Source organism: Eurypyga helias, unplaced genomic scaffold, assembly GCF_000690775.1.
Source record: "Eurypyga helias isolate BGI_N326 unplaced genomic scaffold, ASM69077v1 scaffold14887, whole genome shotgun sequence".
Lineage (NCBI taxonomy): Eukaryota > Metazoa > Chordata > Aves > Eurypygiformes > Eurypygidae > Eurypyga > Eurypyga helias.
Genome location: NW_010259984.1, coordinates 61,095 through 88,127, shown reverse-complemented (window position 1 = coordinate 88,127; position 27,033 = coordinate 61,095). Strand labels below are relative to the sequence as shown.

General features: G+C 47.2%; 1 protein-coding gene across 4 annotated transcripts in view; it reads right to left on the bottom strand.

The window, feature by feature from the left end:
- The window catches only part of PDE9A (phosphodiesterase 9A), a 48,650-nt gene that overhangs the window by 12,970 nt on the left and 8,647 nt on the right, over window positions 1-27,033 (bottom strand). Inside the window, exons 2-9 of one of the 4 annotated variants that reach the window (XM_010154864.1) lie at window positions 23,571-23,641; window positions 21,684-21,761; window positions 20,844-20,887; window positions 13,555-13,609; window positions 12,654-12,724; window positions 7,902-7,986; window positions 3,762-3,843; window positions 1,359-1,433 (exon numbers count right to left, since the gene is read on the bottom strand). In XM_010154864.1, the coding sequence (XP_010153166.1) occupies window positions 1,359-1,433; window positions 3,762-3,843; window positions 7,902-7,986; window positions 12,654-12,724; window positions 13,555-13,609; window positions 20,844-20,887; window positions 21,684-21,761; window positions 23,571-23,641 (561 nt within the window). Of the gene's footprint in view, window positions 1-1,358; window positions 1,434-3,761; window positions 3,844-7,901; window positions 7,987-12,653; window positions 12,725-13,554; window positions 13,610-20,843; window positions 20,888-21,683; window positions 21,762-23,570; window positions 23,642-27,033 lie in introns of those variants that run through there. The other 3 variants (XM_010154865.1, XM_010154866.1, XM_010154867.1) reach the window with 3 other exon arrangements.

The window sequence follows — 27,033 nt, the reverse complement described above, 5'->3', positions numbered from 1 at the left end:
TTTCTCCTAGCAGGGCATGTCCAGTGTCCGCACCCTCTTGTTAGCCTCGTTCATGCCACCATATAGTGTTTCCTAGTACTCTGAATGAGTTACTGTGCTCAAATACTATGCCTCAGCACACAAGAATCCGTGGATAATGGGTTTTGTCTCTCCCTATTCTTTCTTAATAGTCACAGCAACAATGAGCCAACAGTGTTATGGTCCACCTGGCAGGTCGTAATTCTCTCTTGCTGTAAAGACCTGACAGCCATTCAAAAGCTGGGGGTGAGCCATTTTGCCTGAGCAGTTGTACGGCCGGCCGTGTTACAGAGAAAAGAGGCTGGAGAGGGAGCACTGGCTGCAGAGGGCCAGCCTCAGCTTGGCACGGACTGCACAAGAGATGCTCTGCCTGCCTCTGAGAACAGGAGATGGACCTAGCATCATCTGAGTCCTTCTGTCGTTCTACCAGCCGGGTGAAATATCCTGAAGGGCATATGCTGTTCCTGCGGGTGCGGTATGGGGTATTTTTCCTTGTCATGTTGATCTACAGGTGCTGAGCCAGAATGACTCTTGTATGCACAACGTCTGATTGAGAAGGTAATTAAGTGATTGCTGCTGGGGGTGCAGCTAGAACTAGCCAATCCTTCCCTTGGGAAAAATCCAACACTGAGGCCCTAGTTTAGTCCTGCCCCCATGACATGTTTCCTAGGTGAGATTTGCTCTTGATCTGTCTTATAAGATGACCATTACAGAAATATCCTTCTTCATGTTTCTGCAGAGATTTACACACGGGCCTTCCAGAATCTTCTGTAATACAAGTGATGAACAAATAATACTAAAAGCAGTAAGAAAAATGAGAAGAAGCAGCAATAAGAAACTATTACCAGGCCGTGCATGCAGCTTTGCAGCCCCTTCAGAATATACCGCGGAAAAACCCGTGCTTCAAAGGCTGTGAATCAATGCATGCACCCTCTGCCTGGCTTCGCACAGCAGCACACGGTCTCATTGATTTCAGCAGAGTTACTGAGGATGTGCTTAAGCATATACTTTGCCAGGGATCGATCTGTTCAGATAAAACGGCTCGAGAGAACTCATGTGGCAGTAATGACAGTGAGCTGGTTGTTGTGGGACATCACTAGGAAGAGGTTAAAGAAAAAATGGAGAGGGATCATGTTATGATAATCAGCATAATCTATGTGGCAACTGCAGGTGAAAACTATTGCATTCTGGTGTGATACAAAAATAAAAATAAAAAATGAAAACCAAAATAGAGGTTAAGGGGCAGAAAGGGGAAAAATCCTGGAGACCATCTCAAAGGGCTTTTCTGACCTTGTTGGTTCTCAGAAAGAGTGCTAACCCAGCCAACACAGCATCCTCACCTCGTTGGGTTCCCACAGCCAGACGTCAAAGGTTGGTTTCCGAAGCGCTTCTATGGTCTCCTGGGACAGCATGTACTGCAGACAAAAAGGCAGTCGGTGAGGGTCCCCTGCCCTGGCGTGGGACCTCCCATCGGCATGTCCCTGGGCCTCCTGGTGTCCCATTCACATGGGGTTTAGCCATATTCCCCAAGGACAGAGCAACTCTGCCTGCCCAACTCTTCTTTCCCTCCCCACCGGCTGCTCATGGTCACACCAGGATGCCCGCATGTGGGGGGCAGGAAGCCCTCAGGCAGCTCGATGCCTGCCACGGCATCCGCTGGCAGGCTGCTGATAGGTGGAGATCCCTAGGGCGAGGGGAGGTGGAGGGTTTGGGTGAAAAGAGAGGAGAACGGAGGTGTTATGGATGAGGTTGTGGGTATATCCAGCAAAGGGATATAAGGGACGCAGGGCACAGATCCAAACTGGTTCTGCTGCCTGCAGAGCATCAGTGATACTCAGTGCAGCCAGTCATGGCTGGATGGTGTGAAGTGTCTATGCTGATAGCGTTAAATTAGCTGGTGGGTATGATATATTTACTTTCAGATGATTTATACTCTCATTTTGAGTATTTTTTCAAGAACGCCCACGTTTTCAAATAGGTTGCCAGCCTGCAAGATTGAAGTGATTTTTTACTGTTATGCTCAGAGGCTTAAACCAAAATCAAGCTCAATGGCCCGTTATGATTTGTATACAAAATGAAAAAAAACTAATGTGGGGGGTTAAAAGAGCAGGGGAGATCTGCACTCTACTGAATCATATTTTCAAGACTTCATTGATCAGAGTCTTTCTGAACACTAAAACCTTGTAGCTTTAATTGGCTCATTTACCATGGCTGTCTCTAATTAGTTTGGGTTTACTGTACTAAGCAGGTGAATGAAATTTTCTGAGCCATCAAACAGTTGATACTTAATCCAAAGAAGGTTAACACTGAAGATTAATTTTCCTTCTTGAGAAGGCAATGATTTTTGCATTTGCCTACATAATGTACATTTAATATGACATTCTGCAAGAAATGTGTGAATTAGCAGTACAGATCTGTTATTTGATAACGGTGTTGTGAAGACATCTTCTTTCAGTGTACTCATCACTTCCTAGCCTAAGTGACATTGGACAAATCCAGCACTTGGCAAGGCATAACAAATTTTGCAAATCAGTCAAACAGAACCCAAACTTCTGAAACCAAAACTCCTATGATCTTTGGTCTAGGGACAACACAGACTAACAGTTTACTCTGCACCTGGTACAACTCTTCGCTGCACTTGTTATTAATTCAAGATCCTAATATCATAGCAGTAGGTCAAAGGTTGATCTGCTATACATACTTATCAAGGGAAGAAATAACTTTTAGAACTGATACGTTTTACAAAACCATGTGTTAGTGTCAGCAGCACAAGCCACTTGGGCAGAAGTTAATTAAAAGAAATGCAAGTCTCTTGATGTCTGCTTCAGAGACCTAGTGGTCACTTTTGTTAGGCAGAGAAGAATAAACAGCAGAACTTATAATTGTTGATTTTTAAGGCCCTGAAGACAAATAAGCCAGGATATGTGTCCATATCCTACACCGGCATCACACCGGACCACGTGAACTGCAGAGCGGCTCAGCCAGCTATGATGTGTGCAGGCAAATGCCCACTGTTAAACTACGATTTGCACGAGTGTGAGCTGGTGTTCTGTCTCGGTGTGAGCTGGGCACTGAGCAGACATAAGCTGGTAGCTTTGAATAATTCCCGTGGGCAAGGACTGCCAGTACTAGGACTAAAGATCCTGTGTGCTTCATGGTTTCAGCCTCGTTCATCACTGAGGATTTGTACTGGTACTTGCCCAGTAGACATTCTTCTTCAAGCATTACTGTTTTCTCTAGCAAATACATTAACTTATTTTCACAGGGACAATGAATCATTCTGGAGAGAATCCAATGTCGCATTTTATCTCTGTTTCCCTAAGTGAAGCATCTCCATAAATTAATTTTTAAATTAAAAAATAATCCATTAGGAGAAAACAGGCAGCAGCCCTATTTTCAATTAGAGTACAACATTATAGGCTATTTTTGATTGTTTGCTACGAGCACAGAGAATAAACAAATATAATTAGACAGAAAAACGTTAAATGTTGCTGAATGCAAATGTTCATTAACATTTCAAACACCAATGAGCTTTCAAGTATTAAAAGACTACTGAGGATCCAACTTTAAGTCGCTGCAGGCAATGACAGCTTTTTCCATCAGCTTCCAGGGACTTTGGATCAGGCCCTGAGTTTAGAATGACTAGGAGGTAGATGGCTAGGGAAACATGCATTGTAAACCAGCACTTGTCAGGGTGGCAAGCATGTGGTAGGATTCTGGGAAGAGGAAGCATTGCGTGGTACCTTTGGGTAGGATGGTACATCGCGCCGGGGAGTCGGCCTCTTGTTTTCATCCAAAAAGCTGTACTTGCAGGGACAGTTAGTCCTGAAATGGAATATTGAGCTCTTAACATTGTGGGAAGAGAACTGCAGTGCGTTGAAAAATGCCAAAAGCACTCTGATTTCTTGGTAGGCATCGCTTGTGGAATTACCCCTGTCCCTTGCTAATGTGGTGTAGCTCAAACGTTCTGGAAGTGTGATCCTCTGTAGGATTTTCTCCCCTTGTGCAACACTCCTGTCACCCATTCTCCATCTATTTGAACTCAAGCAAGGAGTGTCTCTCTTCAGACAAGTATCCATGGATACCCACTCCAATTTAACCCAAGTAACTTTCAGCGAGCAGCTTGCTGTCTGTGGCAAGAGGATGAGGCATCCTGTCTGAGGATGGCAGAGCCCTGCCTGGGGCCACGCTGAGTATGGACTCTGGCATACCTGTACTTATTTACTAGCATGGGCACCCACTGATCCCATGGCTTATTGCAGCCCAGCTCCAGGCCTCGGTGATAGCTTGGGCAAGATCACCTGTTTGGATGGCACGACCACCTTTCCTGCTGCCCTTCAGACACAGTCTGCTTGGCTACCTGCTCCTGGAGGAAGGGACCTGCTGCCAGCAATTACAGGTAATTAGCACTTGTTTGGTTATTAACACGAGCACCCACTGTCAGTTCTCGACTCTTCCTTTGTCTGCATATGGAAGCGTCAGGCTGATGCTATCCCATCTGAGTGGAGGACCGTGCCGGCGAGGGTGCATGCCAGCCTTACAGCTCTTGTGGAACATGTGGGCTGCTGCATTGCAGTGCGAGAGCAGTTTCTTCCCTTACAGCCATGGGGGACACACTAAAACTAAGAGCACTGTGGTATCACCCATGGCAATCATGATACTTTAATTTAACATTCTGTTTCCCAGGTAGTTGGTCACATGGACTTTAATAACTCTCATGTGAAGCTGGTCTGCTTGATTTTGCATTTATCCCTCTAGTCTTAATACTTGGATTACCCTTTCTCATTTTTAAAGCCTCCTGCCAAATGAAGCTAAAAGAACTCCTCCAAAGAAGCCAATTAAGTTATTCCATTAACTTAATTTGTCCCTTTTTAAATTGTTTTTCATATTCTGTATTGTGTTTGGGGTTTTGTTTGTTTGTTTGTTTTTTAAAGTGCTTCTTGTCTCCTTTGGGAATTAGTCCAGGTCTCTCTACTTTTCCCCTCTTCACATTGATGTCTGCCATCATTTCTGGTGGTGTTGTCTGAATCCCACAAAAGTTACATCATATAGTTCACGGTGGTCAGCTGGCTTCACCCAGCTGCCTTTTCCTGCCCTGTTTAAGGAGATTCTCAGTTGGTGAAAAGCTGACTTAATCGTTTCTAAAGCTGTTTCCTCAAAACTCCACTGTGAGGAGTATTAGTAGAATAAAACCAGGGAGATTGGGGCATTCCTTGCCCTAATTGGAACTGGCTGCCAGGGTTAGCTGAGGGTCAGCCAACGATCTGTAATTCCCAGCTGTAGTAAGACACTGAAGCCTTCATCCTACCACACTGGGGAACACACCAGAGACAGGATGCATCAGACCTTTCCAAATGTAAAACTGTTATCTGCAAATGATCATGACTTTAAATGACACCACAATGTTATTAGCCTCTGCCAGAGGTGAGCGTGAAAGCCAGACTAGCAAAAAAAGCAACCCGAGGGGATGAAAGTGGGCCTACTTTGCTCTTCTGGAGAGGTGCACAATTCACTGTGTATGAGTACTTTTATAAACTTAGCTGTTCATCCTTACTCTCGTTTGGTAATGTGACAGCAAGTCTCACAAAAGAATACATAAACATATAAGAATACAGCTGTGTACACTGTGATATTATTGAAGGAATATAGGCACTCACACATACTTATATACAATAATTAAATTTCAAGTGATCTCTAATGCAACTGTCATGTCCTATTATTATAGCAAAGGACATTGCACAAAGGATGGCAGGTCTACACAGGAGCAAAACCATTTCCATTTGTCCTAGGATGCCTCTGTCCCCCCTCAGCACACCCGTATCTCATGCCAATGGGAGACAGCTTTCTCAGCTGCTCTGTGCTGAAGCACCCCTAGGCTGGTGTCACCGCCTGCTAGTGGCATGGCTCCTGCAGAGCTGTGGTTTCTCAGGAAGAGGGAACCACAGCTCATTCCTCGGCAGCTCCCGACGGGGTCCCTCTTAATGGCCAGCCATGAAGGAGCATCCTTTCCTCACCCTCATAGCAAGAAGAGGTGCCTTGTAGCCACCCCTGGTTGTACGCTGAACCTGGCCAGGTCTAGCTGCTGCTGTGAGACCCAAGCCCTTAGGGTACAGATAATCTATGGGCAGAATTTTGTGCAAGGACGAGGAGCTTTTGTGCAGCCGAGAAGAGGAAGACTCAACTCAAGACAACCACAAAGAGCTGCGACCTGCCACACCGATAGAGCACAATGATGCTGAGCAGGGTAAGTTAACCTCCCACTTCGGCTAAAGCAGCTCTGCAGTGCAAGCTCAGAGCAAGCTAGCTTGGGTGCCTCTGCCCAGCACTACCTGCTGTGGAGCACCACACCCATTTCACCACAGCTTTCCAGCATCACGCTCCATGCTGGCTTCCAGCTTTTGGCGGCTGTCATATCCCGCTAGAAGCTGTCCGCAAAGACTACACCTCAGCTGGAGCCAGCTGCACTGGGCAGACACAGCATTCCCCACTCCTGCTTTTCTTGTTAACAGCTTGCTGTTGATACTGCAAAGTACAGACTGTAAGGTGACAAGATCTGGGACAGGAATGAGTCACGGCTGCTGCTGGGACAGTCTCGTACTTCCTGGCGCATGTGGTGGCAACTGGGTGAACGGGAAGCGGTCATAACTTCTTTTTGGGTTCTAACTCCCCGTCTGCTCGTACGTCGCTACGCTGGTAAGTGCAGCCCTGCCAGCTCCCCACGACAGTCGAGGAAAAGTAAAGACACATGCAAGGGCACACACGTCGCTCCCATCACAGCCGGCACAAAGCAGCATACGTGCTTTCGCGTTTGCTCCCAGTCTGAGCTCTGATTTTTCTAATGAGAATTCCTCACGCACCCCAACAAGAAATGATGCAAGTCCTGGGGCAACCTGCAACCCATCCCACCGGTATAAATCTGGAGCAGACCTGAGGTTAATAATGTTGCTCTGCATTTATACTAGTATGACAGCTGAATTGGCCTCAAATTTAACAGGAGTGTATTAACACTGTGCCTCCTGACATATCTGGATAGCAAAATTTATAAAAGTGCGTGATTATAAAGCCTAATTCTTTTAGCAAATCTACCATTGCCCTCAATAGGAAACAGCTTTGATTAAGGGTCAGAGAATTTGACCCCAAATGAAGGAAAAGAGAGAGGCTGTCAAGATGGCATAGTTTCATTTGCTGAGAAAAATCCCCTTCACCCACACTTTGAGCTAGACAGCATATCCCTCTTCAGCAACCTTCCCAGAAGTATTCATAATCTCACGGTGAAGATTTGTTTGTCCTAATGGGGTATTTCAGTGACACGGGGGCAGGCTTTCCAGCTGAGACCGCGTACCGTACAAAATGCAATTTTTTCTGCTGTTGTTTTTACTACAGCGAAACCAAGCTTCACAATCACAGTGAGCCCTTGAATTAGAAGTAAATTCCCAATTTCTTGTTGAAATTGAAATGGATGTTTTATAATAGCATGAAATCATAATTAGAAGGGCTGCTACATATTTATTTGATATTTTCCCAGAATATATTGGAGCTGATTTGAGCGCTAGCTGGTTTCCAACCAAACACTGCACTTCACAGAAGTTCTTTTCCCTTTCCCTCTCTCCTAGTAAATCTGGATGAAGAATTCCCATTGCCTGTGGTGAAAAACAACTCTTGGTTGCAAGACCTTTTTCTCTATTCCCGCGGCCCAGGCTATTTTAACAGATGAATGGCTATAGATCTCCAAATGTTAAATTAAAGCCACTGTCCTTAATGGTTATTGGTTTCCTTGCTCCTTTACTTCTAAGCCCAGAAGGTAACTCAATTCTGCGGAAATGTTGCATTAGGGTTTGAAACCAGATGCTTATTTCTTTGGTTAGGTCCAAAGCAGAACTTACCTGCTGCTTCTCGCTGCCATTTCCTCCCTCATCTTTTTAATGTCGCTCTTGCATTTCTCAATCTCCACTACTTTCAGGCCTTCCACTGTCAACAAAGGAAAACAACAGGGGCGTTACCATGGCAAAAGTCGAAGGATCTTGTTTCACAATTGTGCAAAATTTCAAAGGGCTTTAGCAGCGGGCTTATCCAGTGAGCCAGCGAGCGCTTACAGTCTGCCCCGGTTCTTACATATGCAGGTGCTGCCAAAACGATATTATCTTGAAAACCTATGGGAATTCTCTGCTGCCAATTTTAGATAATAGCTGCAGTATTTTAATTCACAGAACGGCTATAACGTCTCAGCTTTTCTGTGATTGTTAGCAGCAGTCGGCTGTTCTGGTGCCTTCACTTGTCTGCTGTAGAACACGACTCAAAGGAAATCCTGAGCAGAAAGAAAACCCTCCCGTGATGGGATGATAAGCGCAGCTAGGCAAACAAGTCCCGGTAGGATTAGAATTCCCATTAAGATAAAAGGTTTTAATTTGAAAGTTCATGCAGAGCATTAAGGAGCTCTGAGAGGCATTGCTAGCTACAGAGAAACCGAAGTGAGAATGCAGGAGAGAGAGAAATGTTGAAAGTTTTGCTCTAATGATCGATTTTTTTTTTTGGTATTGAAGATCTGTCACTTTTTGACAATCAATTTTGTAATCAAAGGTTATTTCTGCATGTGGCACAAGAAATCCTATATTCCCATTCTGTATGTAATTATGAGAGCCACAAGGCAAAAAGTTTGATTGCCTGTTTATGCAGCAATGCACTTCATTCCACATTGCCGTGAGAACCTGACGCGGTGCAAGTATGAGAATACTCTCCCTTTTCCTTCCCTCTCGTTGAACTATCAGCATGCTCAAGGACATAATGCAGCACTATTTATTAAGTACATGTCATCCATATGCAATCATTTCACAGCTCATTTCTTTACTGAACTCATTGTTTGCATGGACAAGCTGTGGTTCAGGGAACTCAAGGGAATGTGCAATCGTACAATCAGTATTCAGCCACTTTCTTAGAAAATAATAGCCAAAATCACACTTATCTGGAGGGTAGCATGTAAGTGATAAAAAACTGCCTTGGAAGGGCACAACTCTGTAGATAAGCAGAGACCTCAGATTTATTTTCTTTATGCTAGTAACAGCAAAGATTGCTGTTGGAACTGGGAAAGGGGAAAAATAGAGAGGTGTGTGAGCTGAGTCCAAAAAGCCACATATTAGGAGAGGAAAGGGAAAAGGTTTTGATTTATGCTTGATTACAGGGGCACCCTCCATTTAAAAATCCCATTTCCAGGTTAATGTTTTTATGTCCAGCATCATTACAAGCATTTTCTTTGCGTGATCACAATGTGATGATACAGGCAAGATGCTGTCCTACTTATTCAGTAACTTCATTCTGGATATCTGGCTGGACTTCTTTGGTACTCAGCTCAGCTGTTGATGATGAGCTGCAGCTGACCTGCAGGCCCTGCGCTGTGACGTACCACCTTGGTGCGTTCATCCTGGAGAAGTTTGTGGGTAGCCCATTTGCCAAGCTGTCTAAATGGTAGCCAGCGCCTATTTGAAGCAGTAGGAGCAAAGCAGGGTTATCAAACCAACAGGGAAGTGGGACAGGCAACTGCAGAGAGAAGAGGAGTTATGGTGAAAAATGGCAGCCCTGAGCATTTTTTCGTGTTGCATCTCTTCAGTTTTCTTCCAAAACCTCTCCAGGGGAGGAGAGAATTTACATAATTATTTTCTTAAGGTAGATGTGAGATGCTTACAAATCGTACAGGATTTTTACCAGGTTCCTTATTCATGTGTGGGCTGCTCTGTGAACACCGGAGCAGAGTAAGTCAAGCCACAGGACAAAGCATTCCAAATGCTTGCCCTGAGTGGACGCATTTTCCAAGTCGCAAGATTTAGATGGGATTTGAAAATCAGTTAAAAGATTTGGCTCCTTGAAAACACATCTCTCTGATGTGGTCTCTAGACAGTAATGGGAAGGAAGCTGAGAACATTTTATGTGAGGTGCAGATGTAGTGCTGTCATGAGCATTTATCCCCACACACACATTCCCCCTGGGGAAGAAATCCTGGAGATCACATGTGAAAGTGGTGGAAAATGGATCTCCGAAGGAGGTAAGAGAACAGGCAAAACAAAAGCACAATTCTTTTCACATTTGGCTCACAGATGATAAATGGCCTTGTCATGTGTGCTGATTAAGGGCACATTATATTATTTTGCAGCAAGAAATACCTTCTGAAAAGACCCTGTGCTGTCTAAAATCCTTGGGCTAAATCCAGCACTGAAACATGTCTTCTAAAGCACCCACTGGGAGCCCAGCTGGAGTAGGGAGGTTGGACACTCCCTGCCCCCCAACAGTTTTGCTTTTTAAACATGAAAGCCTGGGGTTATTTCAAAATGATGTAGATTTGGCTCTGTTGCAGATTCTGGAAGTCTGATTTCTAGCAGATGAGTGCACTTGTAGACAGGCAACCCAGGGAGCTCCTTCCCACAGGCTGAGGCTGCTGGAGACGGGATCGCGAGTGCTCAGGCAGAATGGCAGCAGACTGCTACATCTGCTGCTATTTCCATCGGTGGTAAGACCCACTTCCAGAAAGAAGCTTCATCTAGGGACCAGTGAATTCTGTTCACCTGCACAGCACAGCACCTCTAGGTACGCTGCCTTCCCTAAACCAGCAATGAAGTGCCGGAGGGTGCAAGTGCACAACCTGTCCCCGCCGGCAGCGGCATGTAATACTTCGTTATCTCCCTCCGCTGCCGTGGGCTGCCAGCGCTGACAGGCAGCGTGTCTGCAGGGTGCAACCTGGGGTCCCAGGGTGTCATCGGGGAGAGCCAGTGGCTGACAGCAGCCCTTAGCTGGCTGGGGGAGGTGCTTGCCTGGGCTGCCAAGGGGATAGGAAGACCCACAGGAATGCTTGCTTCATGTGCTCTAGTCCATGGCTCTTGGCCCGGAGGACTGGACTTGGTCAGAAGTTTCACAGAAAATACAAAGTGACTGAGATAATTTTTCTTTCTTCTTTCCTTTCTTTCTTTTCGATTGGACAAAAGAATAAATCAGTGGAGCCTCGGGTAAATGACAGCCAAGCAGCCTGGGAGGGATTGCTACCCAGGCTTCTTGCAGAGATCTGTGCTGGGGATAGGCACGCTGTACGGTGCTCCCTCCATGGATATCACCAGAAGGCTCCCACCACACCAGGAGCCTGTGGCTGGGGTGGCCTCGGGGAGAGGTTCCCCTGCAGCTGCACTTTGAATAAGGATATTTGTTCGTTTCCTTGTTGACAAAGGCATCAGTCTGATGCAGCAGCTGCAGGGTCAAGGTAGCCTATGGTCGGGGGGAAATTTCAAGAAAACAACTTCTTTCACAAAACAGAAATTCTTTTTTTTCTCCAGCCAGCTCCTAGTGAGCAAGTGCTTTCTGCAGCTATAGTGCCGGGGAAGACTCTTGCCTGGTCCTGACTTAAGTGCTGCATACGAGCGAGGATGTGGCCTTTGGTGTCAAAAACGGTGCTGTGCCACAGTGCCTTGTTCACACCCCTTCTCTGCCTTTCTGGGGCCTGTGTTCTCCATAACATACTGAAAAAACAAGTAGTCAGATGCTGCATGGAGGACAGAAACAAAAGAACTACAGAAAAGGAGCTCTTTGACTAGATGGACTTAACTTGGTTGTTGCACGGTGACTGAATACAGTTGTATTGCTGTTAACACGCTGAACAAGCGAGGGAATTGATGCTGTCTAGTAGTCTGCCAAGCAACATGGCCAGTGAGGGGGGAACGCCCGCTTTCTTAGCCCAGAAATTACCGCCCCTGGGGATGCCGCGAGGTGCCCTCCAGCTGTATTTCCACCTGTGCCACGCCGCCCATTCAGGGATGCTGCAGTATTGGGGTGTGTTTGTGCTGCACGTGCAACATGCACGCGTGCCGCGGGAAGGGCCTCACCCCGTGTCCGGCCTTTTCCCAGCAGAGCAGAGTGTGTGACATGGCACTGAGCAGAAATGCAGGCGGGTCTGGGTGCTTGGCCCCCATTGGCAGCAAGCACCCCCCAGCTGCTTCGTACGCAGCAAATGGGTTTCTGAAAGGAGAAAGTCTGTCCGCAAGGCAACGCGTTTGGCCTGTGCAAATATCTAACTTAAAGCAGACGGCAGGCAGCTGCAGTACCCCTTTAATTCATTGCAGAATATGGCAGCAAGCGCTGGGGCATAGGTGTGTTGGGGGGGGTGTTTTGCAGGGAATGCTTGTGCAGAGGCAAAGGGGGGGTCACCGCTGGGTGCAGGTGAGGTGATGAGGGGCTGGGAGTGAGGGATAGGGCATGAGGGGACGTGGGAGGGCAGGCCGAGGGGCCTGGAGCTGGAGGACGGGGAGGTGGGCAGTGGAGACCCTCTGCTGCAAGGAGATGGCATCAGGCAGTCGTGGGCCCAGGCCCAAAGCTTGGTGGGGGGCTTGATGGGCCCTGAAGGGGAGCTCGCCAGGGCACTCCGGATGCCTGCCGAGGCAGGTGTCCCTCCGCGGGCCTGCCCCGCCAGCCGGTGCCACCATGAGCTCCCGCCTTCCCCATGCCCCAGCCCGGCTGGCAGGCTCAAGGCCAGCCAAATTACGAGCCACTGGAGAAGGCAGAGGGCCTGTGAGGAGCAGGGTGGGGGTGGGGGTACAGCGAGGACAGCGAGGCAGGGAGTTCTGACGCACCATTTCCCACTGTGATACGAATAAAGGGACACTCACATTCAACCTTTTTCTCCAGCATTGCCAAGTGATTAGCTACTTCCGTTTTCAGCTCATTGATTTTAAAAACCCTGAAAAGAAAACCCTCATGTATTAATGTTATAGATTTAGTGCCGTACCGACCCTACGTGCAAAAGGCTTCTCCTAGAAATGTCTACATTTTTCAGAGGACTGAGCAGTCCAACAGTGGTTGCCATAAAGAAAAGAATATTTTCCATGGAGATGCTAAAATTTAGGCAGAAAATACACACGAATTTAGTTTTCAGAAAAATTAACAACAAATGATTTTGTTATGGCCCTGGGAACGTACTGTGGCTGTGCAACACTTCATCACCCCCTCTCTCCGCAGTGACTTGTTATTGTACCCCCTAGGGAAGCAAAGTTAAATTGATAATGCTTCGCCTAACAGCAGCATCTTGGTGTTTGCACACTCTGAAGCCCCCCTCCTTTTGAGTTATGCTGGGGATTTGCTGAGCTGTGGTGGGATTAATCTGTTTTATTGAAAACAGCTGGAATAAATTAAACAGCTATGCAGATGTTCAGAAATCCTCTTGCAGGAGAGACACGTTTGGGTGATAAAGGGGAAAATTAAACAAATCTGATGATTTGACGGTTCAACAAAGAAACATTTCTTTTGCTTTCTAAGAGGGCAGGAGCACAATAGGAACATTTATATTTAATACTTCATCTCCTTTTTAGATCAAAGATAATAACTAAAATTGGTTTTGGTTTAAGATACTGTATTTGATCATCAGGAAATAATGTGTACCAGGCCTAAATTTGGCAGGAAGAATGGGATTTGAAAGAGTTTTTAAATGCCCCTCTGACTCTTCTGAAAATTTCACTTCAGGCTGACAAGAGAAATAGTATTTTAAATTAATAATGGTGTTCAGCTTCTTACCTTGAGAACTGCTCAGCAATCTGTCCCAGTAAATTCTGGAACAATTCTTCTTTCTCTGAAAAAAAAAGGAGGGAAACATAACAGAAAATGACAGAGGAAAGAAGTCACCCTCAACCCACCCCCCATCCCGAAAAGTGGCATCCACAGACTTCCAGTTATGGTGATGAGGCATTTAGCCAAAAAGTCATTCTGGTCCTTTGGACAGTGACAGAATTTGGGAATGACGCCTCGTCTCACCCACCTTCCTCTGCCTGCAGATTACAGTCAAGGAGTGCTGGGTCTCTGAGAGGTGGCTTGTTTTAAGGCAGCACTCTCTGGAAAGGAAACCGCTTTCGCATTTCTTGGGTGGGACAGCCAGAATCGCCGTCTGCTTTTGAAAGGTCTGGCTCACGCGGCTGTCTCTACACCATCGGCACACCGTGCCACAGTGCCCGCGAACAACGCAACACCTAATCAACACAAGAAAACCCAGCTTGTTTTCCAGATTTGCACTGGGATATTATCCTGGACACCAAGTTTTTGGAGAAAATTCGTAAGGATTGTACTGCTATGCATAAACTTCAGGAAAACGTGAGCTGTCAAAGTGATTATCCGTGAAGAACGAGGTCTGCGCTTTCCAGTTTCTGGGCTGGACGTAGCAGGGCACAAGTTCCCTAACCCCTTTTCCCTGGAGAGCATAACTTGGGCATAGCTGCCACAGGGAAGCACCCATGGGGATCTCATTGCTGCCCGAGCTGCAGCAGCCATGCTGGGAGCACTTGAACCGGTAGCTCCCCACCTCCCACTGCCAACTCCAGTGCTCAGGCACTTCAGCCAGCTTGGAAAAGTCAGCCTGGTAAGCCCTAGCCTTTCCCGAGATCATCACGGGATTGCAATCCCTAACGCAGGGAAAAGCAAGAGTCCTTAAAAAACACTAGATTTCCAGGGACAGTACGTGTTAGGAAGGAAGGAAGAAGTATGATAGCAATGTTTTCACATCTTTCAGTCTGTCCACACTGTATTCACACAGACAGGGAAAGCATAAATCACCTTTGCTGAGCTGTGAGCTGTTGTTCCGAGATTGCTCCTACTTCCCCCCAGCAGCTAATTTAAACTGCACTGTGCTGCAGTCGTTCCCGTGCCTGCAGTGTGGATGTAGTCTTGGTTTCTCACGCTCAAGGAATTGAAACATTGCATGCTCTCATGTAATCACCACAGATTACGGAACACCCATTTACGCCCTACGCAGAAATACCCCGATGGCATTTCTGAACCTACTCCTTGCACTTGCCCGAGGGAGAATGATGCCTCACGAGTGCAATCGCCCAGGCAAAACAGTTCAGGCAGAAATAGAGCTCGGCATTTACAACATATTTCTCAATAACAGCTCTTGTACCTGTTGAAAGGATTTGCAATTCCTCAGGTATTAGAGATGTCAGAAATAGTTGTCAAGATCATTTGCTTTTCTGGTCAAAGCGATCTGGCTGTTACCCCCGTGTCTCTAAACCGGAGCAAGCACTCTGTGCTCCAAAAGCCTCAGATCTAATTCCGTCTTCTTGTTTCCCCCCCCGTGATCCAACTCCCAGCAGAGTGGCTAGCAGAGCAAATGAAGAGATTAGTTCTTTTCACAGAGACCCATTTTTCAGTTTTCTCACAAACCCACTTGAAAACCCAAGCTCCAAAAAAAAGCAAACGCGGCGCCCTATTTAAGGCAGGCGGAAAGCTTACCGTATGCAGCACCTGGGATGGCACCCAAGTCCAACGGTAAGAATAAGCAGAGAAACCCGTGTCCTCTCACTTTGGTGCTGCTCAGCTCTCTGACAGTGGCTGTAGCATGCCAGAGACTGACACGTTCCCTATAAACACCGTTCCAGTAAAAAAAAAAAAACAAACCCAAAAACCAAACCCAACAATCTTACTTTCACTCCCTCCCCCTGTCAAAACTCACTTGGAGTACTAGGACATTCTCATCCACGGAACAGTCAGCTGCAATCTGATGTTTATGGATGTAATAAAAGACTTTCAAAATGAAGATGTATGTTTTTATAACCCTAGGGTGCAGTAAAGATATATGACTAAGAGTGGCAGTTCGTCTCATCTTAAAGAGACAAAGATCCATTTCTTTGCCCTGTTCTTTTCCGAGGGGAAGACCTCTGCTAACCCCTGATTCTGAAGAAAATGAGACATCACACCAACATCACCTGGTCTCTCTTCTCCACTCCTTTGTAAAACAGGAAGGCTAGGTGTCCTTTTACTCCCCTCATTACCCTCTGTCTTCTTTTTTAATACCTCTGGGCAGGGCTGATAGCCCAGGTGCAGGCTTTTCCCTTCAGTTGCTTCATTTGTTTGGCTGCTATTCCCTCCGGGACAAGAAAATCCTTCTGCGTGTCGCATGGGCAGCTGCAACCTATGCACCTTGCCGAGGGTCGCCAGCTCCTGCCTGCAGTAACCCAAGAGCCAACAGTGACCCTCTTCTCAGCTCACCCCCGCCCCCGGCACTGCGAGTGTGCCACGTTTGCAGATGCAGGTGTTCAGAGAGACAGATTTTTGAACAATACGCAGGGTGTTTTAGAGCTGACAAGTGAAAATTAGAAAACCCCCCTCCAGAAGGTGCTGCAATGGCGTAATGCCGGGCAGGAGATGGGCCAGCTCAGGCCTCCCCTGGCTTCCCAAGGCTTATTCGCGCGCTTGCTGTGGGCACAGAGACTTTGGCTCCTCATCCGCTTGCCCCTGCCAAGCTCAGCAGGGAGCTTGGCCAGGGCATCACAGAGCCACTTTGCCTTCCTGCCCAGCAGCCCCGTCTCCAGTAGGTCTGGGCAGAAAGTGGGTGTGGGGGAATAGGGCAGCAGCACTTCTTCCTGCGACTCCCACCGCAGCCGGATCGGAGGGCGGACAGTGAGCGCCCACCTTCCCTGCAACACAGGGAGTAGAGACACACTGGGACAGCTTGGGTTACACATGCACTGACACAGATGGCTTATGACCCACTGGCATGCACCCTCTGCTTCGCACCGCCCCGCTTGGCAGTGACTCTTCTTCTTCCGTTTTACCCGCTGGGATCACGGCCAGAGAGCCACAACCCCGACTTCCCTCACCATCCCGACAGCCTCACTGGGGTGCAAGCAGGGAGTGCTTGGGGTCATAGGGGTGCGTTGGTTTCCCCCATCATTTCTGCTGTGCCCAAACTGGGAGGATGTGGGCACCTGCCAGCGTCAGGCTGGTGAATTCCTACCACACGGTCTCTTTCTCATGTGTGCCTGTGCCTCTGGCTCAGGCTCCTGTGTATTTCCCTTTCTGTGGTTTGTTTGGATCTGGGCAATCAGAAGAATTTAAGAAAAGAAACAGCTAGGTGGACAAAAGCCTCAGGAAGGGGTGTGCTTAAAGCCCAAGCCCACATCCGTGAATCACGTCATATCAAGCACCGAATTCTCCTGACAGCTCAGGTTAATTCGGGCTGCCGCATGCAAGTCCCTGCCTATGTGAGTAATCCTGAAGCAGTTGAGCAACTGCCCCCATCCTGATGCACGTATCCATGTGGGATGCATGTAAGGATCAGCAGGCACAAGCTTTTTTTCTTTCACAGTCTCTGCCTTTTCTCTCTTGCTTGAGCTGCAAGTGTGAATATGCCTCCAAAAGGAAAGACATCCCAGAATGAGAAGATTTAGACACAGTGACAAGCTTCTGTCGCTTTACCAACAGCAATCTGCACAAAATCTTGTACATTTAATCATTTGGAGGAAAAAAGAGGTCCCCACGGACCGCTGTCGGTGGGCTCAGCAGCGGGCAAGGCAGGGCTAGCACCCAGATGTGGGTCTTCTAGCAGGCAGCTACACAGGTTTTGGTTGAACTGGCTCCCCCGCGACAAGGCGATATCCATGGGGAGAGGCCGTGGGTTTTCCTCTGTGCAAGTGCTAGGTAGCTCATTAGTTGAAAAGGCAAATATCTGGATGGCAAGTGAAGCAGGAGGCAAAGGGGCTACCGACAGCCTCTGCCCAGCTGAGTGGCCGTGAAGCATGCTGGTGGGGTTCCCCAGCACCGAGGTTGCTGAGCAAGGACTGTCAGGTGGCAAGCTCTCCCCGCATGTTGGCCTCCGTCCTGATCGGGCACTGCTCCCTTTGGGTTTCCACTCCCAATTCCGCAGGGATGAGGGGATGCTTATGTTGAAGGACACAGCGGAACAAGCTGGAGGCAGACAGCTGGGGCTAAGCTCGGCACATCTTTCAGGCGACCTCCTTGGTGAGATCTTTCAGGGCTCCTTCAGCCGCCTGCGTGTTTTGCTGCCCTAACTCTGGAGCGGTAGGAAAACCCTTCTGCATGTTTCACTGCTGTATGGGACCACGGTGGATCAGGCTCACTTGGGCTCCACAATAGTTCCTTTTCACTGCACTATCAGAAACATAACAGACTTCAATTTTATTTCTCAAGAGTGTGCTGCTAGTGGGATTTGTTCATTTAATTGGCATCTCCAGCAATACTGCAGAGTGCTTGAACTGTTCTCGTTACAGCCATGACACAGCCATCAGTTTGCGAGTTTTGAGCCTGTTCCACCTCCAGGAAGCAGCTCAGAGCCTTTCCGCTGTCGGCAGGGAGAAGATGCCCATTCAATTAACTTGGGAGTTTAAACACCTCAGAGAGAAGGAAGGGTTTGGCACCAGGGGTTTGATGCTCTGCTTGGATAGCCTGCTGGTGGGGGGCTGTGGGAGGAGGGACAGCACATGATGGAATGGTCCCACAGGCTCAGAGCCAGCCAGCGGGGCCCCCGCCTTTGCCTTGCAGACAGCTGACCCCGTGGTGATATGGCAATCACCGCTGCATCCAATGGACACTCACTGGAATAATAATTTTTTTAATTCCAACCTTCTCCCATGACTATGGCCAGGAAATGAAGAATGGTTTCTTAGGAGGACTCCGGTGGATATCTCCTCTGCTGGATAAAAGTCACTGCTTATATTTTCCTCCCCAAAGATCGTAGTTTCCAGTCCCACCTTTTGCAGTCTTTGTTCCACTGAAGCATGCATCACAATTTTCCAGCTGCCTGGGAGACTTCTGAAAAGAGGTGCATAACCTCCCACTGCTGTGAAAATTGAGGTGAACCCCTTTTTGGCATGTACTTGAACAAGTTGTTTTGGGAAGCAGAATCACGCAGGCACAGTTGTTTAAGAAGTGAAGGCTACAACAGCCTCTTTTTTTTTTTTCTTTTAATGAAGAGGAACAATTTCCCACTCTGTTTATTCTTCCTACTCTCAGCAAAATGTCAGGAATGTTTAAGATTAATGACAACCCATGTGAAAGAAAAACAGATACCAAGGAACATTAGTTCCATCACAGTTCAACTTTCTTCCTCTTTCCACAGCAGAGTCTGTCTTACGCTATGGCAACTCACCACCAGAATTTTTCTTGCCCTTTTCAGCTTAGATCTGTGGAAATCCTTGTTTTATAAAATGCAGGGAGGGAAGACAGACATTGCTGACACAGTGAGCTGCACTCTGCACAAGCAGAGCTGTGTGCTGTCAGCTGGGGTGAAAAATGAGGGCCCTGGGAGAGTGCAAAAAGTCATACATGATCTTATAAAAATATATGGTTAACTTCATGTTAGGGAAAAAAAAAAAAAAAGACAGATTTTCTAGAAAGCCCTTGGATCAGCTTCCCAGCTGGTATAACACGGTGGCATTCCCCGGCAGCCCCTTTGGGAAGTCTTTGTCTTGGGGCAAGTGGCTAAGGGGTACCCACACCACTCGGTACACAGAGAAACATGCACCACTTAAGGCCCCACCTGTTCTGATCTGATAAAGCAATTAGCGTACTCCTGGACCAGAAGAGTGATGCTGTTTCAGCGGAGTTTGTTACAATAAGGACATAGTTTAGGAAACAACTTCTTTCCCCTTACCAGTCATGTGCATCCCTCAGCTTTGACCACCTCCTTCTGGCAACAGCGGCAATCACTAACATGGGACCTGTTGGCTTGTAACAAATCTTACTGTGACAAAGTTCTTACCAGTTTCCTAGCTTCTTTGTTCTTTTTTGCTGTTTGCCTTTGCTCTCCGCATGGACCAGCTGCCTGCTGTTGCCCCTCCGCCCCCCCGCACACCCTCCTGCATTGCCTCGCTCTGCCCTTTTCCTACAGATGTTTCTGCTGCAGCGGATGCAGGTACCTCAGAGGGTGGCTTCGGTTCCCTGTGCCTCCCCATCTAAAAAAAGACAGTGCTGTGAGACACTGTGGGGTTTTTGTGTAACACAGGAGCCTAAGCAAGAAGAAGAGGTGGGACCTGCAATTAACATTAGTGAGACAACGAGATGGGACCAGCAAAACTGCCTTGTCTGGGTCCCAAGAGCCTCACCCATTCCCGCAAACTACTTTTTCCAGCCTCAGACTTTCTGGCTCCCTCCTGTTCTTTCTGTGTACTCTACGTTTCTAATATAATCTTAACCTTTTGCTCCTTGCCTCTCCTATCTTCCCATTTTACTGCTCCAAACTGTCCCCAGCTGACAACTCCTCCCCTTCTGCAGCCCCTGCCCCAGCCTCTCCCTATAGCTCCGCAGCGTACAGGTTAGGGCTCTTGCTCCGGCTGCCTTGGAGCGAGCGGCAGCAGATACTGCAGCTGTACGGATGAGAGGGACTGTGAGACAGATGCTCTACAGGAATTGCCCCAGGCAAATGCTCTGCTCCAGTGTCTGAGAGCTACTGGCATGACCACGACGCTGGCAAAGAGAAATGGTCGAAGTGCCACTTAAGTCCTGCCCGTGGAGTACAACAGCGCTGTGCACTGGGGAATGTGTTCCAGATGTGTTCTTTCATCCAGGCTGCCTTTAATCTTGTCAGGTGCATTTAGATATTTATTACACTTAGAGCTACCATGCCCACAACAGAAATTATGCTCTCTCCTCAGCCATTTGGAAATAACATGGGGTTCAGATGTTGTGCTCAGCTTTCAGCAGAGCCTGGCTGGGAGACGAACACGTTTAACAAAACACTGCAGGACAGGCTTTCAAACACAGTCTGTGTTGCCTTCCTGAACAGTGCTCCATGTGAGACTTTCCCCAGGAGATCAGTGATGCTGACTCAGACCAGAGCTAAGCACTGTGAAAGTATCCTGGACCCCAGCCTTTCCACCTCACCCTCAAATACTTTGAAACTTAGGGACAATTCTTCAGCTTTCCTCCAGAACACTGTGATCAGACACTTCTTATTCTGCTGTAGCTACAACCACAACAATGTCATCTTTCTTTCTTGTGCTGCAGTCATGTGACTTCCACAGGCAAATGTTTGCAAATTCAGCCTTAGTAAATTCAGTTCAAAAGGGTCATTTTACCTGAGAGCTGCCCAGTGGCGACAGGTATCACTTTGTATGGAGACCTGGAAGAGTCAGAAAAGGTTGATGTTAGCAACACCCAGTAAGAAAGCAATTTGTGTTTCACCTCTGTACTCCCTGAGAAGTAGGAAGAAGTATCTAAACCCTCTCAATATCTGCCAGCTTAAATAAGCAACTGGCACTTTTTATGAACACGCGACCTTCCTATGTGCTACTGAACTGAAGACAAAGAGATCTTTCATGTGCCGTACGGTCACGCAACAAACATGGTAAAAATGCCTCCTCTTTGGCAAGCTTTGATAGCTTGCAGACTGGGATGGTGAGGAAATTTTGTGGGTCAGAGGGGGGTCTGAGCAGTCAGAGTGAAACTAGAAGTGCCAGGCTGAGCAAGCAACAGGAAGCCAAGGAAAAAAGAGAAATGGATTTGGAGGCAGGAAGGCCAAAGCCAGCATGGAGGAGACCTAACCTCATCAGAGACTTTGTCTTCACTTTGCAGGTAGCGTCACGGTTGTGTCCCAGCAGAGAAATAAAGGGCTAGGGGAACAAAGGAGCTGGAAGCCTTGACAGCAAACGGGGTGGGATGGGAACAGATGTTCTACATTAAATACTTAAAAGCGGTATTTTTTCCTCAGACAATTACACCTACTTTAACAACAAGTAAAAGTCTTCAAACCCAGCAGGCATTAGTGCTATAAGCCAGCATGCAATTCTTACTGTCATCTCCCTCCCTCTGGGGAGCTGCTCACCTCCCGCTGCACACAAAAGGCATCTGCAGGCAACCACCACCCCTTCGCTTGGGCTTGACCCCATTTTTGAAGAGCCGGTTGCAGCAAGGCCTACCTCTCGGAGTTTGCAGGCATTGTTGGATCAATGGATACCATACAATTGTCAGCTGTCAAAAGGGAGATCGTTGTGTTCCTGAAAAGCATGTTTCAAAGAGGTTTATTTGACCTCAAAGTGCTGGCTGAAGAATCTGTGCAGCTGCATATGGTGCACAGCCATCTTCTCTCCAGCAGCACTCCTGGCCCTGGCCCTTTCTCGGTCCCATTTTAACTTGGTGCAGAAAGGGTCAAAGCGCAGGATGGGGTAGGCTTGATGCTTCGCCCATTTCAATTACCAGAGATGCTTCTGGCAAAATGTTAAGTGTAATCATCTTTGATCTCAGAGCAGACTTTGCTCTCTGCTAGCTCATGTATTCTCTTGACTCATCAACTAATAATTTCTATCGAAATGCTGTATTTTGTGATACATTGACTAGGCTGCCATGTATTGACTCACACTACACAAATGACTACTGGTGCTATGAATGTCTTGAAATTGTCTAGTTACTCCTTTACCAGAACAAACAAAACAAATGTCTTGCTAAATACAGGACTTTTTTTTTATACTGTGTGATCTCATAGGCTCAGACGCACACCTTGGAGGTTTACTCTGGGTCCAGGAGCCTGACTGAAATGAGAAGTTCTTTGGAAGACTTCTGAGAAAAATAAAATACCAATAAGCAGTGAACAACCTGATCGTGAATGACTAAAATTGCTAAACCAAGTTTCCTGGGTGATGAAGTGGAAGTATTTGACATCACAGGCAAATGAGAGTTATGAACCTCTCTAATGTCAAATGGGAGGAAAAAGCAAGGATAAACAGTGAAGGACATTAATTCTCTCCAGCATTTTATGCAAATTCTGAGTCAATATAGACAATTTTATCTTTAAATCCCCAGAGCTGGAGTCATGCGCTAAACCCATGATTAAAGGATTTGCTTGTTTTTTCCTGTGCTTTCTCTGTATTGTAAACGTGTATGTGCAAAGGTAAAGACTACGGCTTATTGCATGCTGCTGTGCATCTGGCCTTTGCTGCTCAGGGCCCGTACGCACACAGCAGACCCCACCCCCCCCTTCTAGATGTGGATAAGGGGCTGCCCTTCCCCTGTACCACCACAGTGGACAGATGGTACCGAAGCGGCTGGGTGCTACACTATGCCAACCTCCACCACATGCCAGCCTCTCCCACCTCAACATACACCGACGCTCAACCCTGGATCCCTCGCAACACAGAGATTGAAGTTCCATGTTGCTCTCTAGGTTGAGGGTAAGAGAAACAAACCCTACATGAAATTACCGCAGGAGAGATGCATAGATTTCACAGGACAATGTAAATTAGGAAATATTTGGCCTGGGCAATGAGTTTGGGGATATTATGTTCTATAGAACAATTCTGCTGGGGTACTTTGTGTTTGAATATCCAATACCTGGGATTAGATTGTACTGCATCTAAATATAGAGCTTATCCCCTAGTGGCAATGCTTCTCATTGGCCCCAGAGTTTTTCCCTAAAAACACAGGTTCTAAACATATGGTTGTGTTTCACTCAGTATGGGCAAAAATGTAGTGCTGAAGGATAACTGGTAGGTGCACACAACCCATATGCTCTCAAGGCTGGGCTTCTGCACTTGCTTTTGTTTTTTTAGACTATATGTCTTCTATTCTACTCTGTCCCACTCATTCCTCAGGCATACCCGGCATCGAGGCAGCTAAATGCCTGCCAGGACTTTGTGCACTTTTCCAGCTGGTGCTATCTGGTTTACCTCAATTTCTTCTTCCATCACACTGGAATGAGAGAGAAGCCTAAATAGCCGGTAACTGTATCATTTGGGGCCTGTCTTTACATTTTCCCCAGAACTAAAGGAACAAAAGTGAAGTGCATGTCACAAATTAAATGAGAGACCTACCTTGGTAACCCTGTTGCGATGCAGAAGAGGTCCATAATATCTTTGGAGTTGCAGTATTTACTAAAGATCACCTTCCAAACCGAACAGCAGCAGGGAAAAAAAAAAAATAAAGACAAAGAAGAGAAAGGACAGTTAGTTCCCAGTGAGATATGAACTCTATTCAGGCATGAGCTGGGCTAATTTTAAGGCCCAATCTACCACTTCAATTATCTGATTTGTCTTGTGATCTGGAATATTTCCCTACTCCTGTGTAGTACCTGTGCTTTTTTCGATAAAGCAAGCAAGCTCTGGAGACCTAATTGCACTGTTCAGAAGTAGAGCAATAATGTATGTGAACGGAGAGCAAAAGGTATCTCATAATGCAGTATTGCTGGAGGATGATAACAACTGCAAATTTAAGGATGTGAGAGCCAAGATTTAGTAAGAAAACAGCCCAGATGTGGGGAGCACCTTGGATGGTATAAAAGGACACTGCTTTTTGGACTACACCAGCTTAAGATAGCTTTAAACAGAAGAGAGGCCTTTTTTCCCAACAGTTGTGTCAAATTTCCTACAGTCTGTGAGGCTTTTTTTTTGTTAGGCCAGAGTTTGGACCTTGATTTAAAAAATTTGCTGCTGTTACCTTCCCATGCCCCCTTCATCTCCCTGCCCTTCCATGCATGCCAGGCAACTCCTATGTGGAGAAGCCTCTTTGAGCGGTGGGTCTGGGAGCACATCCCCTTGAACCCTCTTGTGATGTGGCCTTCAATGATGTGATTTCACGCCATGATTTTCCCTGAGACTCCCATGTCTGTCAGGGTGTGTGGGAGATGGTGATCCCTGGTTGAGAAGCTCTTCTGTAGCTGGGGTGGGGGTCAGGAAGCCTCTCCTCTGTGCCTTGAATTGTCTGTGGTGGAGTCTTTGAAACCACCATGGAAATAAAATGTCTCATTGCAGCTGGCCCCAGCTTATCTTCTCAACGTCAGGAACAGCAGTGAGCCATAGGGCTGACTTCTCTGAGGGCTGATTTGTCTGAGGGCTGCTGGCTGATGGGGCGGACACAGGCTGTGGGTACCAGTTTGCTGTGGGGAGCTGGGGGAAGTGGCAGTGCGGAGCAGAGGCAGGTTCCATGATCAGTGCTGGAGCTCAGCCCCCTCTCACCCCAGAGAAGAAATAGCCACAGAGCCTTTGGGTTCAGGATGCAGCAGCTCAAAGGGACTTGTGGAGACCTAATGGCAAAACTGAGGAGGAGCAAGGAAATGATAATTTGCAGATGAGGTCTGAGGCACAGGGAGATCAAGGTCAAAAGTCTCCTGTCCTTGTGGGCACCTTGCTGGAAACGCTACTTTCCACCCCTCATAACCACCTACTTCATCCCATGTTCTCAGGCAGAGGGGATGTGCACGCCCACAGATCAGCCTAGAGGCTTGTGACCCAGAAAATGAGGAACATGTCACCGGGGATGGCCTTCCAACGGTTTGCTTTCATTGCCTTGCCGTGCTGTCAGGAGGAGGCAGGGGCTGTGGGCAGCGGGGGTTGAAGGCAGTGGGGGCTGTAGGCCCTCCCTAGGTCTGGTCGGTTAGCAGGCCTCATGCAAGGTGAGGACCATGCTGGAAAAATAGCTTGTCATCATCTAATTAAAGACTTCTGAAAGGCATAGGTGTTAGGAGTTAATTATGCCTCACTCCAGCAGTGTTGTGTGATTTAGGAAGTAAAGCACTCCAGGCCTTTGAGTGCTTTACTTCCTAAATTACAATGGTGTTTTGATAGAACGTTTCCCACGTGCCTTTTCTAAGATGCCTCTCAGGCACCAGGGGAAATCCCTCACCCAGGGGTCTTGCGGGGTGCTGACCAGACCTCTGCCGTGAGCAAAGCCCATGGGAGGCTCTGCCAGTGAGGAGCTGCTAAGGCCTGCTCACAGCTCAGGACATGGTGAGCCTCAAGTATTGAGAGTGCCAGGAGAAAAGGTCTGGCCGGACTGGCTGGATCCTGTTGTGCCTGGGGTGCAACACACCGGCAGTCGAGCTGATGCTGAAGCAAGGCTTCAGACCTCAGTTTCCATAAGTGATGAGGAGCCCCCTTGCTCCTGAGGGAAGACTCAGGGGTTTTGTGGTAGAGAAGAGCGCCATATTGGTCACTTCGAGAGGTGGTTGTGACCGACATGTGCACGCACACCCACCTTCCCCATTTTCCATCCCAGATGCGATTACACCAGGCAACATCTTTACTTTATAAAACATCACGACACCTGATTGCTGAGGTAGTTAGTAACTGCTACTGGGGAAATGGGTGGGATTAATGCCCAGATGTGTTTTAAAAGCCTGCTTTGCCCAGTGATTGACCCTTGGTTATAAAAATACAGCAGCAATCAAAGAACTAAAACATTGCCAACTGAGCTCAGATAGGGCTGAAAACCTGCTCCTAGCAAAACACAGCGTCCTATCACTCTGGTGAGTGATAGCTGCTAAAATCATCTGACAGAGTATCAGAGGGTACAATAACTGGTACACGCAGTAACTGAGGAGATGATGTTAATTGTGGCTGAACAGAGGGTAAAGGCTTGTGATGTGCCGGGAGTGCTATTTCAGGTATTGAGGTTTCTTTTTCTGGAAATCAATTATTATTGACTGGAACAGATAAGAGAAGAAAAGATTAAAAAAAAAACCAAACCCACCCCCAAAACCCCACAAAACATTAAAGGTAAGAAAGCCAACCTGACTCAGAGAAAGCAGCAGAAGCTTTCAATGCATTAAGGGTGAATTTTAATGCTTCCTTTACTCCATGTGATAGTGAAAGAGTGGGAAGCAAAACAAAGACTGTAGATACTATTTTCTAGATTATGAGCTATCTCCATACATGCTTTTTAGCTTTCCATACTTGGCATTTTTGCTTAAGTTTTCTAAAAGTGGATTTGTGAATCATCCACCGCACTTTGATACTCATCTCAGGGTGGTTGTCCTCAGCTGGTTGGGTTTTTTTTAATCAAAGAGCATATGCTACTGAAGTTTTCTTCTATTGCAACCTGCTGAGCTTTCTGACCAACTTCTTTCTGTTCTAAAACAAAGCAGCCAGCCTCAGACGTTTCCCAGCAATACCCAATTGTTCCTGTTATTGCCTGCAGGTTTATGTTCCAAATGAAGTCGATGTTAATTGCACTGATGGAATACAATTGGAATGTATTTTGGAGAGGCGGGAGGACAGTACCGTGTACTATTGATGGCTCCAGCACAGTATAGGAATCCTATTTACCCAAAGTCCATTATCATTGCAGGGACATTAGCAACATGAGGGCAAGAGAGTGACATTTGGGACACATGGTTTCTTCCGTGACCAGGGCAGATGGTTGACCTGCAGTTTTGAGGATAGGCAGCCCTGTTGGCACTGGGTGGAGAAGCGAGTATCTTACCCTGTTCTGTGAAGATGTCCTTACTTGGGCAGACATCCTGAAGCACTGCCCTTCAGCCCAGTGCTCCATGAGGATACT